Raw genomic sequence first — 14,250 nt, 5'->3', positions numbered from 1 at the left:
TTATTGGGACTTGAGAATTTTTTATCCAAAAATCTTTCCCCGCCATTGCCAAAATCACTTTTGCCCCCAAATCTTTTTTTTAATCAGAAGCTGTAGAGAGTCTAGAGACGAAGACGAAGAAGACATTTATTTTTCTCAATCATTGGCTCAAGCAGCGAGGTTAAGCATGCAAATGCACAAAGAGCTAAATCTTCTCCTCTCCGATCCACCTCACGGCGCTTCGTTTCCACATCTCTCTTCCGCCGCCGCTGGCTCCGGCGATCTCTCCACTTTCTCAACCATCGATGCTCGTAAGCCTTTTCTTCAATTCGCGTGATTGAATTAATCTCTTCCTCTTCTCTGTGCTTTAACCTGTTTTTGAGTTTTTTTTTTTTGTCGTGTTTGGTTTTGGTTTTCCCAAGAAATCGAAGGTCCTGAAGATACAATATATGCTAATGGAATCTTCAATGTGAAGATTCAAATCCCTGAGAGGTAATCTATCAAACTCTTTTTGTTTGTGTTGGTTCTAATGTGAATTTTGTTAAATCAGATATCCATATCAGCCACCAATTGTGGCCTTTGCTACTCCGATTTATCACCCAAACATGGATAACAGTGGCCGGATTTTTCTTGACATCCTATATCTCCCTCCCAAGGTTAGATAGAGACTTTGTTTCACCAATTGTGTTGTTAAATTGAAGTTCTTGGCTATTAGAGAATACTTGAAAGGTAGATACTCATCAGTATTAGTGATGGAATACATGAATGCTCATGTTATGTAATAACTGTGTATAGTTTTCTGATAGGGTGCTTGGCAACCATCATTGAATATCTCAACAGTTTTGACTAGCATAAGGTTGCTACTTGGTGAACCAAATCCGGATGATGGTTTGATGTGTGAAGTAGTAAGTCTACTCTTTTGTTAGACATTTATTTTCTCTGAGATTTTGCGTTTTGTTTCTTTTAAAGTTTATTTTTTTGTTTACAAAGCAGGGAGTATAAATACAATAGACAGACTTTTGATTATAAGGCAAAAGAGATGACTGATAAATATGCTAAGGTTAAGACTGATGGATGCAGAAGCACATACTTTGTTATACTTATATATTCTTCATAAAATATGATTCTTCAGTGAGCTTTTATGTTAAATGATGATTTTGTTTCTTTAGAATCATGGAGATGAGAAGGCTTGTGAAAGTAGAAATAGTGTTTTAGCTGGTAATGACGATGGGATTAAGCTGAAGTTGACAGTGGAATATTGTGACACTGCAGCAAAAGCTCGACGAGAGGATGGAAATGGGAAGAGAAAAGCTGTGATTGGTTCTGGCGAGGCGAACACATTTGGTAATGATGGGATGAAAACGAGCAGGAAGAAGTTATCTCTTGCCTTGCCTCCTCAATCTCAAAAGAAAGACTTGTGTGGTGAAGAAGAGCTCACAAATGGAGTTTCAGCTGCTTATAAAGAAAACAAGAAACCAAATTCAAATGGAAAGAAGCTTTCTCTGGGGTTAAAGCAGCCATGTAAGGATACCTTGACGAGTTTTCAAACTTCTGCTGCAAAGAGTGAGAACAATAGACAAAACCGAGTTGCAGAGTTGAGTGAGGTTAGCAAAACCAAGGTAGTACATGCGCAAACTGAAACAGAACTGGAAATGAATCAAAATGAAAATGCAAGAAGTCGAGGTGAGTTTGAGAACTTGGTGTTATGAGCCGACATTGATCTAGTGATTGGAGCCGTGATTGAAATTAGAACAAGAGATTTAAAAGCTAACTTCCCTTTAACCCAACTCTCTCTTTTGAGAATTAGGTTAATTGTTGGAAGCTTGGAATTCTCATTAGCATAAGAGGGTTCTTATATAGAACCTTACAAACCAACCTATCTCTCCTATTAAAAGGAAACTATATAAAACCTTAAATCTAATTAAAAGGGAATAACAACATAATTCTAATAGCATATCAAAACCTAAATAATCATATCATTACTCCCATCTTCCACTTGAAGCTTGTCCTCAAGCTTCAGCTCATGGCATGTCCTCCTCTTCAATTGGTTCGTCGTCTTGATTAGCACCATCATTGACTACTGTGATCTGAAAAAGAACTGGTTTGCAAACATGCCCTCGGGTGAAGAATTCATCACAATTGAAGCAGAGACCTTTTGCTCGTCGCTCTTCCATTTTTGTGGTGGTCAATTTCTTCTAAAGCAGTTGTTGAGGAGCCGGTTTCTCTTCTGTTTGTTGGGGCAACTGAGCTTCCTTGTCTTTTCCACCCTTGGAGCTCTAACGATTTCTTGTCCTAGGGAACAAGACCGAGTGTTGAGCTATTGGTGCCAAATGTCCTCCAAACGTCCGTGTCCGCTTGTTATTATCGATCTTGTAATCATTATCTCGAGCATATTCCATTTCTTTAAAAATGGTCTCAGGACGGAGATACTCGACTTCCTTCCTTAAACTATCTGTCAGTCCAACGCAAAACTGCCACAGTTGTTGGTCTCCAATTAGTCTCGTTTGCCTTCCCAAACATTCCTCAAACTGGTTACAATACTCATCAATTGTTCCCGTATGTCGTAGATTATATAACTCTCCAATTGGATTCACGGCATCGGCCTTTCCAAAACGACTTTTACAAATCCTCTTCAATTCAGCCTAGCCTAGCCTATGCGTGAATAACCTTCTCAAATTGTTGTGCCAGTGATACGCTTTACCAGTCAAGACAAAGGTTGCTTGGCAAACTCTTGCATCGTCATTGAAGATACCTTGATCTTCGAAATAATCTTCACACTTTTGTAACCACTCAATTGCGTTAGCTGTACCATTGTAAGGTGGAAAGTCCATCCTTGATGGTGGCACCATAACTCTATCAGCCTCTTCCCTTCCACTTTCTCTAGAGCTCTTCCAACCAATTCCTTTTTGCACTCTAATATCTCATGTCACGTAACTGGTTGTTTCTTCTTCTTCTTGGACATCTCCAATTAGTCGAACTGGCCATTCTCCTCCCCCGTCAGCCAAGCGGTGACCACACTCTCTTCCCACGGAGCGTTTAGTCCATGGCCCTCCTGAAGAAACCCTTCTTTGATCGCTTATCAAACCTATGTTATCTTGAGATGTTCCCTTGTTTAGTTTGCTTTTCGATATAGAGACTTCTTCTTTTCCTTCATCTATCTCGTCTTTAGCCACAACTAACGAAAGAGCTTCAAATTTTTTTGTGTTTTCTCCTTTTTCTGTCATAAAGCTCTCTTGGAGTTTTTTTTGTGTTTTTCACAAAGTTCCTCACGAAGTTCTTCTATCCTTGATTTAGTCTGCTCTCTCTCCTCTTGCTGGGCTGCAACAATGGATTCCAGAGCCGCCTGTTGTGCCTTTGTTGCCTTTTGCAGATCCTTGGTGTTAGCCTTCATCGGAGTTAACTTCTCGTTGATCTTGTTAATGTCAGCTTTCAGCTCCGTTTTCATTGATTCCATCGCTTCAAACAGTTTTGCTTCCATCGCTTCAAGCAGTTTTGTGAGTAGAGCTTGAATGGATCCAGTCTTTCCCATTGAATCGTCTTGCTCCGATACCAATTTGTTATGAGCCGACTTTGATCTAGTGATTGGAGCCGTGATTGAAACTAGAACAAGAGATTTAAGAGCTAACTTCCCTTTAACCCAACTCTCTCCTTGAGAATTAGGTTAATTGTTGGAAGTTTTGAATTTTCATTAGCATAAGAGGGTTCTTATATAGAACCTTACAAACCGACCTATCTCTCCTATTAAAAGGAAACTATATAAAACCTTAAATCTAATTAAAAAGGAGTAACACCATAATTCTAATAGCATATCAAAACCTAATAATCATATCACTCGGTCTTGGAAGAAACAGCAGTACTTGAATCCATTGTTGTTCTAGACAGTGATGATAGTGGAGAAGAAGAAACAGTCTCTTCATGGTCAAGGTTATCACTGGCAAGAGGAAGAAGAGGCCTCAAGTGTAGACCTTAAAAAGTGACGAAAACTGTTTTGTTGTTTTTTTGGGTGGAATCAAAGCTTTCAGATTAATTTTTTCTTAAGCTTATGGTTATTAGTCTTGAAATGTAAATGGGAATCTTGTTCTGTCTTTGATAAAGTCTATGAAGTATCGATGGATAAAGTCTTATTGATAAGAGTAGATTAGAATGAACTTTTTAGAAATTAGAAACACCAACATTTGTTTAAGCCAACATTGCAGATTCCATCTTTGGGACATGTAAAGAGACAATCGAAGTCCTTCTTGCACGGTATGTTGGTATAACTGCCGCCGGCGTAACTTGAACTTCCGGCGAAATCCTCTAGTTTCCTCTTCTCATCAGCTCCACGTAGCTCTCTTGCTTCTGCTCCAACATCTTCTCCATCATTTGCATATGCAACACATCATCATCTCTTCATTAGTTCCTCACTACTTTTTTGTTAAATGGAATGTAAAAAATTTGATTGATGTCTCTATGCATTATAAATTTTATATTAAAACTAAATTAAATGAAAAATAAAATAGTAAGAAAAATTGTATTGAACCTTTTCATCATTTTGTTTAGATAAAAAAAACACTTCCTAGATGTGATGACCAGAATGAAAACCAAGAGCGAAAGCTTGAGAGAAACGTTCTTCATTTTCAATCTATTTAGGAAATTTTCTACTATAAAATTGGAATATCTTGAAAGTTTGATACTGCTCGAGTGCGCATATATATATCTTTATAATTTGGCAAGTCTAATCCTGTTTTTTTTTTTTTTTTTTTAATCTAGAATTTTATTGATAGAATTTTGTGGAGTACACAGGTGAAATACAAACTTATGCCTGCCAAAACAAAATTTACCCAAAGTCTAATGTCCAAAAGAGGGAAGCAAAGATCGATACTAAAAAGCTAAAAATATACAAAGATAGAAGAAGATCCCCATTTGCAAGACAAACCTAAACTGAAAAACCCGATACAAAGGAAACAAACTAAATCCATCAAGGAAAACAATCTATTCTTAATAAAAGATTTTAGATTTTATCAAATATACAGTGAGTAATAAAAGATTTTAGATTTCCTTTTTAAACCTATTTACATACTTGAAAGACTATTAAGAGTTATTTGATTTCTCAAAAGTGGGAAAGAATCTACATAAAAACAGAATATGAAATCTTTAGTAACTATCACAATTCAAAAGTTTCATTGAGTGTATCTAGTCTAGGCATTCGGGTACCCGCTTGAGTTCGGATTGGATATTTCGGATTTTTGGGTTTAGAGATATATGACCCGTTCGGGTATTTCTAGACTTCGGGTTTGGATCGGGTTTGGTTCGTGTATTTCGGATTCGAATTCGGATTACCCGAAATTCAAAAAACTCAAAATTTTAGTATCTAATTTAATTCGAATTATTCAATAATACGCAATATTTCTAAAAATTTAGAGTATTTAACCAAATTTTCTAATAAACAGTTTAAATACTTCAAATTATCAAAAATATCTAAAAATCTGAATATTTTGGACACTTATATTATTAAAATTATAAATATTACTAATATATTATTACTATATATTAAAAATATGGGTATATTCGAATACCCGTTCGGATTTCGGTTCGGATCAGGTTCGGGTTCGGATTTTTGGATTTAGAGATTTAGAGCACGTTCCGGTATTTTACAATTTCGGATACGGATTCGGATCGGGTTTTTCGGGTTGGTTCCGGGTATTTTGTCCAGGCCTATGTGTATCTATCTAATATTCCAAGTGATTTGAGTTTTTATGAGATTTTAAATGATTTTGATGATTTCAAGTAAGTTGATATAATTTAGTGTAATATTTTTTCAAATCCTACATAAAATCATGAGATTTGATACCAATCTGACAGTGGACTTTAAGATAGATTTTTAAATCATTAATTCAATAAAAGTGGATTCAGAAGATTTTTAAAATTTATGATTAAATAATATAAGATTTGTAAATTTTTGACAAATCATTTAAAATGTGAAGTTGAATATACCATTTTATCCTTAGATATTAATAGTAGAGAATCTTCTATAACTTTTCTTTTTCTTCCTATTTTCACCATAGGAAGGAAAGTAAAAAATTAAAAAATTACTTGTACTAACTCATCCCCAAATAAATCTCCTACTTTGCATTGACTTTGTAGATTGAAGTTTCAACGTTAATCAAAAGTGACGTGTCTTTAAACAAACAGATTTGAGACTTTTAAAAATATCCAAATTCTTTTTTAATGTAATGATTTAGTCTTTAACTATGGAAACTAATTTGGTCCACTGATGGTCTAAAGATTTGTGTGTTTTGTTTTGTCTGTAATTATTTCATTCCACGCGCCAAAAGTGCGTGTCTACTCTTTACACGATGATGAACTCTTTTATCATAATATATAAATTTTGGATTTTTACTGAATTGAGTTGGTTTCTTATGTTGACTTTAATCTAATAACAGAGGACGAAAGATCAGAGCTTTCTACAAACTATGGAAGCAGAAGAAAGTACCCAAGATATCATCATCGTCAGAGCTGGAATCTCCGGCCTTGCCACCGCACTTGGGCTCCATAGGTATGCGTGTGTGTCAAAAGTATACGTTATATAGTCCATGTAAGTTAATTAATCGAAGTTGTGGTTACAGACTTGGGATCAGAAGCATAGTGTTGGAATCTTCTGAGAATCTGAGAGCCACAGGATTTGCAATCTCCTTATATTTCAATGCTTGGAAGGCCATGGAAGCTCTCGGTATCTCTCAGCATGTTCGTAGTCTCGGGTGATCGTTTCCAAGGGTAACTAATAATTAAAACACTGTTACGATTAATAGCAACTATGAACTTATTATTTAGTTGACCTTTGATGCAGATGGGTGGTCACACCCATTTCTTCAGGGAATCCTCCTAAAGAAATGTTCTTTCCAGAATCTGAGTATGTATCTTTTTATTTTCTCCTTTGGACAATTGACTAAAACAAAGAAGAAGAAACCTTTATTATAACTTTTGTTGAAATGGTTTTGTTAGAGAATATGAGGTTCGCTGCGTACAGAGGAAGTCGTTGTTAGAGGCTCTAGCTGGTGAATTGCCTGATGGGACCATACGGTTCTCATCTAAGCTTGTTCACATCGAATTGTCCGGACATTACAAGATGGTTCATCTCTCTGACGGGACTATACTCAAAACCAAGGTACTAACTACTTAGTCATGACGACTCATGTGTAAAATAGCTAGGCTGATCATGTAAACGAATTTGTGGTCTTTGAAAGGTTTTGGTAGGGTGTGATGGAGTGAATTCAGTGGTTGGTAAGTGGCTAGGCTTCAAGAATCCGGTTAAAAGTCCCCGGTTCGCAATCCTTGGGCTCACTCATTTCCCGACAGGCCACGGATTAGGGAGAAGGTTCTTTCAGTTTTTTGGCAACGGTGTTCGTTACGGTTTCATCTCATGTGACCAAAACACTGTCTACTGGTTTCTAACCCACACCTCTACTGAGATAGGTAAATGAAACTTTTATTGTAGATATATATATATCTTTGTTCATATCGCTATTGATTCATCTCCTTGACTTTGTTATAGATAAGAAAAACCGGGAAAAGATCAAACAGTTTGTGGTGACCAAGATCAAAGACTTGCCTGACAACATCAAGAGTATCGCGGAGACAGCTGATCTTGATAGTTTGGTGATGTCTCGACTGAAGTATAGACCCCCTTGGGAACTCCTTTGGGCAAACATTGCAAAAGACAACGTATGTGTTGCAGGGGATGCACTTCACCCAATGACTCCTGATATTGGACAAGGTGGTTCCTCTGCCATGGAGGACGGAGTTATCCTCGCTCGTTATCTCGGTGAAGCTATGAAAGCTAAGAATCCAAAAGGAGAAACAGAAGATGAGGAAGAGAGTTATAAGCGGATTCAAGATGGTTTGAAGAAGTATGCTAGGGAAAGGAGATGGAGGAGCATTGATCTTATAACTACATCATATACAGTAGGTTTCATACAGCAGAGCGGATGGAAGTGGCTGACCTTGTTCAGAGACAAATTCCTGTCCTCTTTTCTTTCTTGGTTGCTGATGAAAAAATCTCATTTCAACTGTGGAAGTCTCAGTCTCAGCCATGAATGATTGATTCTCATTTCTCAAAATCTCAATGAGCAAGCAGAATGGGATCTTAGTCAAAAGCTTGTTGCTTCAAGACTATCATCATATCTCAGTAGAAAGGAAAGGATTGATAAAGATACAAAGGCTCATTGGTGAACAAGATAACGTGATGAGAAAATAATGTATGTGACATTTTCTTACAAAGAACCATAACATTTTGCAAAACAGGATTTCACCTTCAATTTCGAAAAACAGGACTAATATTTTTTTTTTAATATGAAAACATTTTAAATACTAATATTCTTAAGGATAATTTTTGTAAATACCACTAAAATGGTATTTTTAAAAAATCATCTAGTTTTAAATTAATACTTATAAATTGATATCTGGAAAAATCATTAATAATTGTTGGTCCTAAAATCAGGTTATGAATCCAATAATATATAATCTGTTTATAAATTGATATCTTGATTAATAAAATTTATTTTTATTTTATTAATTTATAGAAGTTTTACTAAGTTTGGATTTTTATTATTTAGAGAACTATGACTGTAACCACCGCTACTTAAGTGCCTTGTTTGACTAGCCATCCTACGTTCCTACTCCACGACCTCCACATATTACTTTAATCTATAACACATAAGATTATCGACAAAACCATGGAAGCAAAAGCTGCAGCAGACACCCAAGATATAATCATCGTCGGAGCTGGGATCTCCGGCCTTGCCACAGCACTTGGACTACACAGGTGATTGTGTGTGTGTGTGAATTGTGAAAGTATCTGCCTTTGAGTTATAGAAACAGAGTAATTAAGTTAACCAAAGTGTTTCACAGGCTTGGGATAAGAAGCACGGTGCTTGAATCTTCTGAGAAACTAAGAGCCACAGGATTTGCACTTTCCTTTTATTTCAATGCTTGGAAGGCCCTTGAAGCTCTTGGTATCTCACAGCATCTTCGCAGTCACCATGATCGACTTCAAGGGTAACTAATAATTACTATTTTCATTGCAATTATGTCGCAAAGGAACTTATCTTTAGTCTTGATGTAGATGGATGGTCGGATCCATCTCTGCTGAGAATCCTCCTAAAGAGATGTTATTACCAGAATCTGAGTACGGTTCTTGTCCTCTGGACTTCACTCACATTCACATATGAATGTTATAATAACATTAAAGAAGAAAACTTTTATAACCTTGTTGAAATGGGTTTTGCTAGAGAATATGAGGTTCGATGTGTACATAGGAAAATGTTGTTAGAGACTCTAGCGAGTGAGTTACCTGAAGGGACCATAAGGTTTTTATCTAAGGTTGTTCATATCGAATTGTCTGGGTACTACAAGATGGTTCATCTTTCTGACGGGACTGTACACAAAACCAAGGTAGTTACTACTTGTCCTGTGTGATGTTAACTGAATTGTGGGTTTTTTCTGAACGACATTTAGGTCTTGGTAGGGTGTGATGGAGTGAACTCAGTGGTAGGTAAATGGCTAGGCTTCAAGAGTCCGGCTACAACTGCCCGGTTAGGAATTCGAGGGATCGCACATTTCCCAACAGGCCATGGATTTGAGAAAAAGGTTCTTTCAGTTTTATGGCAACGGTGTTCGTTCAGGTTTTGTCCCCTGCGACCAAAACAGTGTCTACTGGTTCCTAACCCACACCTCTACTAGTATAGGTAAATGGAACTTTACTGTAGATTTTGTTCATATCCTCTTTATTATCATTGACGCCTCTCTTTGCGCTTGTTAGCCGAGGAGACAAATCCGGAAAACATCAAACAGTTTGTGCTGAACAAGATCAGAGACTTACCTAAAAACATCAAGAGTGTTGTGGAAACCACTGATCTTGATAGCATGGTGATGTCTCGGTTAAAGTATCGACCTCCGTGGGAACTCCTTTGGGCAAACATTGCAAAAGATAACGTATGCGTTGCAGGGGATGCACTTCACCCTATGACCCCTGATATAGGACAAGGTGGTTGCTCAGCCATGGAAGATGGAGTTATCCTTGCTCGTTGTCTCGGTGAAGCTATAAAATTTAAGAATGATCTGATGGGTGAAACAGAAGATGATCAAAACGAGAGTTATAAGCGGATTGAAGTAGGTTTAAAGAAGTATGCAAGAGAAAGGAAATGGAGAAGCATTGGTCTTATAATCGCGGCATATACAGTAGGTTTCATACAGCAAAGCAGAGGGAAGTGGATGAACCTGTTCACAGATAGGTTCTTGAGGCCTCTCCTTTCTCAGTTACGGCTGAAAATGTCTCATTTCGATTGCGGAAGCCTTAGCATTAATTCTCATGAACTGTAATCTTTAGACCATTTTTTTTTTTTTTTCCGATAACTTATAATAAGAGAAGGTTTTTTCTAACTTTTACTCACATTGCCACATTTGGTATTTTCTTTTAGTGACACCTGTCATTTTTTATTTTTATTTTATTCTTCTAAAACAAATTTATATCATTTATAATTCCAAATAATCATATTTCTCTTCTTAATATTGGTACAATTGACATATATTTTTAAATCTATTTTTATATCTTAAGTTCTTTTCTTAAACAAAATTAGATTATTTTCTAATAAAATTAAAATCTCATATTATATAGATGATACAAAATATAAAATTCTACAACATTTACTAATAAATAACTGATATTTGATACATGTACTTTACACATTTTTCTTACATTTTATTAAATTTGTCTTTCGTCCTTTAAAGTGAAAAAACACACACTATTTTATAATAAAAGAAAATATCATAATAAAAACCATATCTTGGATGAGAAATAAAATAGTTTAAATACATGATTATGATTAAGCTTTTATGTAATTTTATAAACCTTAATTTTTACACGTTTTAGAATCATATAATATTTTGTTTCATCTTACGGATGGCGGAGTATGGTTTCTGATCGCTCTCTCATAAACAAAGGACTCATTAAACGGGTAGGATCCGGTGATTCCATCTCGGTATGGTCTGATCCTTGGATTCCTGCTCAACTCCCGAGACCAGCACTGCGCACAGAGTCGGTTTTCGATCCTTCGCTTCGAGTTAATACCCTCATTGACAGGAGTTCAAACTCCTGGAATATGGCTTTACTTTCGGCTACTTTTGTACCGGAGGATGTTGCAATCATTTCGGCTATACCCTTGGGCAGTTATCCCTCACCGGATAGGTTGGGATGGCATCTTACAAAAAATGGCATTTATACGGTCAAATCAGGATATAATACTCTGCGGCAGCATAAGGTCGGTTCCACTGTGACGACAGTTTCTGGCCCCAATATTATTCCTTTACAAGCCTTTTTTTGGCAGATTCGGTGTCCTCCAAAACTTAGGCATTTTATGTGGCAAGTTCTCACTGGCTGTGTCGCAACAACAGTGAATCTTCGGAAGCGCGGAATGGGTTGTGATATTGAGTGTGCTCTTTGTGGCTGGTCGGAAGAGACAATCAATCATGTTCTGTTTGAGTGTCCTCCGGCAAGACAGGTTTGGGCATTATCCCCGTTTCCAATGGGGCCGGGGTTATTTCCTACATCGTCGATTTATGCAAATATGGATTTTTTGTTTTAGAGATTTCAGCAGGTTTCCTTGGCAATTTTATATCCTTGGCTTTTATGGTATATATGGAAGGCATGGAATGATAAAGTTTTTAGCAACTTGGACACTAATCCACTTGCGATTTTGCGGATAGCGGAGGATGAATTCAAGGTTTGGTCTTCGGCGCAGGCTGAAATTTCGGGAGAATCCCCATATGGTGATATCCGAACGGGTCCTGCGAGTGACAATATTTTAGGGGTGGATAGACATGTTACGAGTTATAGATGTTTTGTGGATGAGTCCAGGAAAGCGTCAGACCAATACGCTGGTCGCGGGTGGTATTGTCTATCCCCTGTAGGGGATCCCCCAACTATGGGGGCAGCCAACCTCCGTCGTAGTCTTTCACCCATTCACGCTGAGGTTGAAGCCTTAGGCTTATATAATATGAGAAGGTTTTTCTCAACTTTTGATATGAAGATGACACTTGGCATGTTCTATTTGATACCTGTATTTTGTTGTTGTTTGGGTCTAATTATCTAAATTCATTTGTATTTTAGAGGCCCATAAAAAAAAAAAAAAAAAATCTGAACATTTTCAAGACTTTCTTCTTCCACTGTAGACCCTTCCCATCTAAAGCCAACATTTATCAGTTTGTGGTTTCATAATAGAAAAAAAAACAAACAAAAATAGTTTATTTTGAAATTATAATTATGGGTTGCAATCTTATGAATGATTCATGGACAAGAAAATATTCTAATTTATGTAAAAATGTATTTTTGGGTTTCAATCTTATAAATGATTCATGGGTAAGAAAAGATTCTAAATTATGTTAGATTGTGGGTTCTCAAAAATCTCTTATAAATTCATAAATTTTTAGTTCAAAATTAAATTTTGGCTATTAATCTTATATAATCTAATGGTAAGATGTTTTATGTAAGTAATTTGATAATTGCTTACTTATTTATTCCTCATTAGAGATCTAACCAATTTGTTTTCCATAAAATTAGAATTCAATCCCTAATTACTCTTCTTTTAAAAAAAAAATTTCAGTCATTAGGTTCCTATGAAATATAATATATTTTTATGTCTTTCCAAATTGCAATAGATATTTTTGAATAACTTTTTTTTATATACATTTTTAAGTTATTATGTAGCATTTATACTACACAGACAAAAATAAGATGAGAATGTTTGACAAATTGATTTATTCATTTGAGTTTTTATGTATGCCTTTCCTAATCTCCATGGGCCGGTCCCGCAATTTTATATGCTCTACGCCAATTTTTTAAAACAATTTTTACTATGAAAAATAAACTCATAAAAATAGTAAATATAAAAAATATTTAATAAAATAGTTTCTATGCCCATAAACCAAAATATGTTCGTTTTGCTTGCTCATAATTTCTTTGTCTTTTCAATGTTTATATGTTGATTTAAATATATATATATATATGAAATAAATATTACATTGCTTAATCACTCATTATTTTTTTTAAACTCATTAACAACAAGTGTAATCTAATGCTCATTCACTCATTAATTCAATGTTCATTCACCAACAATTCAAAAAATGAGATAGTTTTTCACATAAAACTAATAAAATTTCATCTGTAAATATACTGTTTTCTTATATAATACTTGAACTTATAATTTTTTTGAACTTAAAAAAAGAAGTTTAAGAACAACTGAACTTTTTTTTCTCCTACATAAAATACCTAAAACTTTTGGTGTAAAATATGCCCCAAAATTTTTGATGCCCAAATTTTTTTTCCTTACATTAAATACCTAAAACATTTGGCGTAAAATATGCCCTATAACTTTCGGTGTAAAATATGCCCCAAAATTTTTTTGTAGATTCATTTGCTTGGTATATGGGCGGGACCATGTTTTATTTTAATTCGGGTTCACTTGTGTTGGTTGTGGTAATACTATTACATCATAAAAAAAGATAAACTATCATGATTCAGTATGTTGAACATGTTAGGCCCTACCTAACATGTTCTTTTCTTATATTTTAGAATCTCAATTTTTTTTTTTGGATATTTATGTGGTAAAGCAGGCTAAAAAATTTCTTATTCCATAGATGCATATGAGTCTCTTCATTTTAAATTTAGCTTTTTACTAGTCTTCATTATTAAACTAAAAAATATATTTATTTCAAACTATTATAAAAAGGAAAATTGTATGTTACTATGTTTAAAAGATCATGTTATTAATGCAAAATAATAAGCTAAAATTTTCTCAAATTACTAAAATTCAAAAATAATGTAGGCTAAACCCGTGTATAACACGGGATGACTTCTAGTATATTAATAATGAAAACTTATTTCTTGGTAGTTGGTACAGAGTAATAACCGTAGTCTTTAAACACTAACGACAATATTAGTCGTGTAAATTTGGCAACCGAATCATCCCTTCCTTCTTAGATAAGCACAAGAGGACAATTAGGCACGTCCACGTTATTTTCCACGTCCACGGTTACATCTTCCACGTTAGCCTTGATGGAAGGTTGGACCGGTCTTTCACGCAACAGTCTCTGCCCGGATGGAGTCATATGATCCATCATTTCCGACCCACTGTCGGACCCATATGCATTAACTGAATCTTCACCATCTCATGGAAGTGATTCCCCATCAGATAACGAGGTACCCAAACGATTGAACCTGTTTTTAGCTAGGACATTCTC

General features: G+C 35.5%; 1 protein-coding gene and 2 pseudogenes across 4 annotated transcripts; all 3 read left to right on the top strand.

Annotated features, from left to right (window-relative positions):
* Positions 79–4,103, top strand: LOC104789577 (probable ubiquitin-conjugating enzyme E2 37). Of its 4 annotated transcripts, none has more exons than XR_002032843.1 (5): positions 79–290; positions 402–635; positions 786–884; positions 973–1,039; positions 1,252–1,333. XR_002032843.1 is itself a non-coding variant. In XM_019227915.1 (5 exons), exons 4-5 carry the CDS (start codon positions 1,019–1,021, stop codon positions 1,686–1,688), a joined length of 561 nt encoding a protein of 186 aa, XP_019083460.1. In that variant the 5' UTR covers positions 79–290; positions 402–635; positions 786–884; positions 973–1,018; the 3' UTR covers positions 1,689–4,103. The 4 variants fall into 4 exon arrangements, 2 of the variants coding, with proteins under 2 accessions (XP_019083460.1, XP_019083463.1); XM_019227915.1 differs by having other exon boundaries at positions 1,149–4,103; XM_019227918.1 differs by having other exon boundaries at positions 775–884; positions 1,149–4,103.
* LOC104789570 lies at positions 6,391–8,281 on the top strand (annotated as a pseudogene).
* LOC104789565 lies at positions 8,619–10,397 on the top strand (annotated as a pseudogene).

Source organism: Camelina sativa, chromosome 1, assembly GCF_000633955.1.
Source record: "Camelina sativa cultivar DH55 chromosome 1, Cs, whole genome shotgun sequence".
Taxonomy (NCBI): Eukaryota; Viridiplantae; Streptophyta; class Magnoliopsida; order Brassicales; family Brassicaceae; genus Camelina; species Camelina sativa.
The sequence above is the reverse complement of the archived record's forward strand: the minus strand, read 5'-3'. Positions and strand labels throughout refer to the sequence as shown.

Excerpts from the sequence above, each read along its gene's own strand:
- LOC104789577 (XM_019227915.1), top strand. The coding sequence starts at position 1,019 with ATGACTGATAAATATGCTAAG. Across the intron at positions 1,040-1,148 it reads TGACTGATAAATATGCTAAG|AATCATGGAGATGAGAAGGC; the intron begins GTTAAGACTGAT and ends TTGTTTCTTTAG.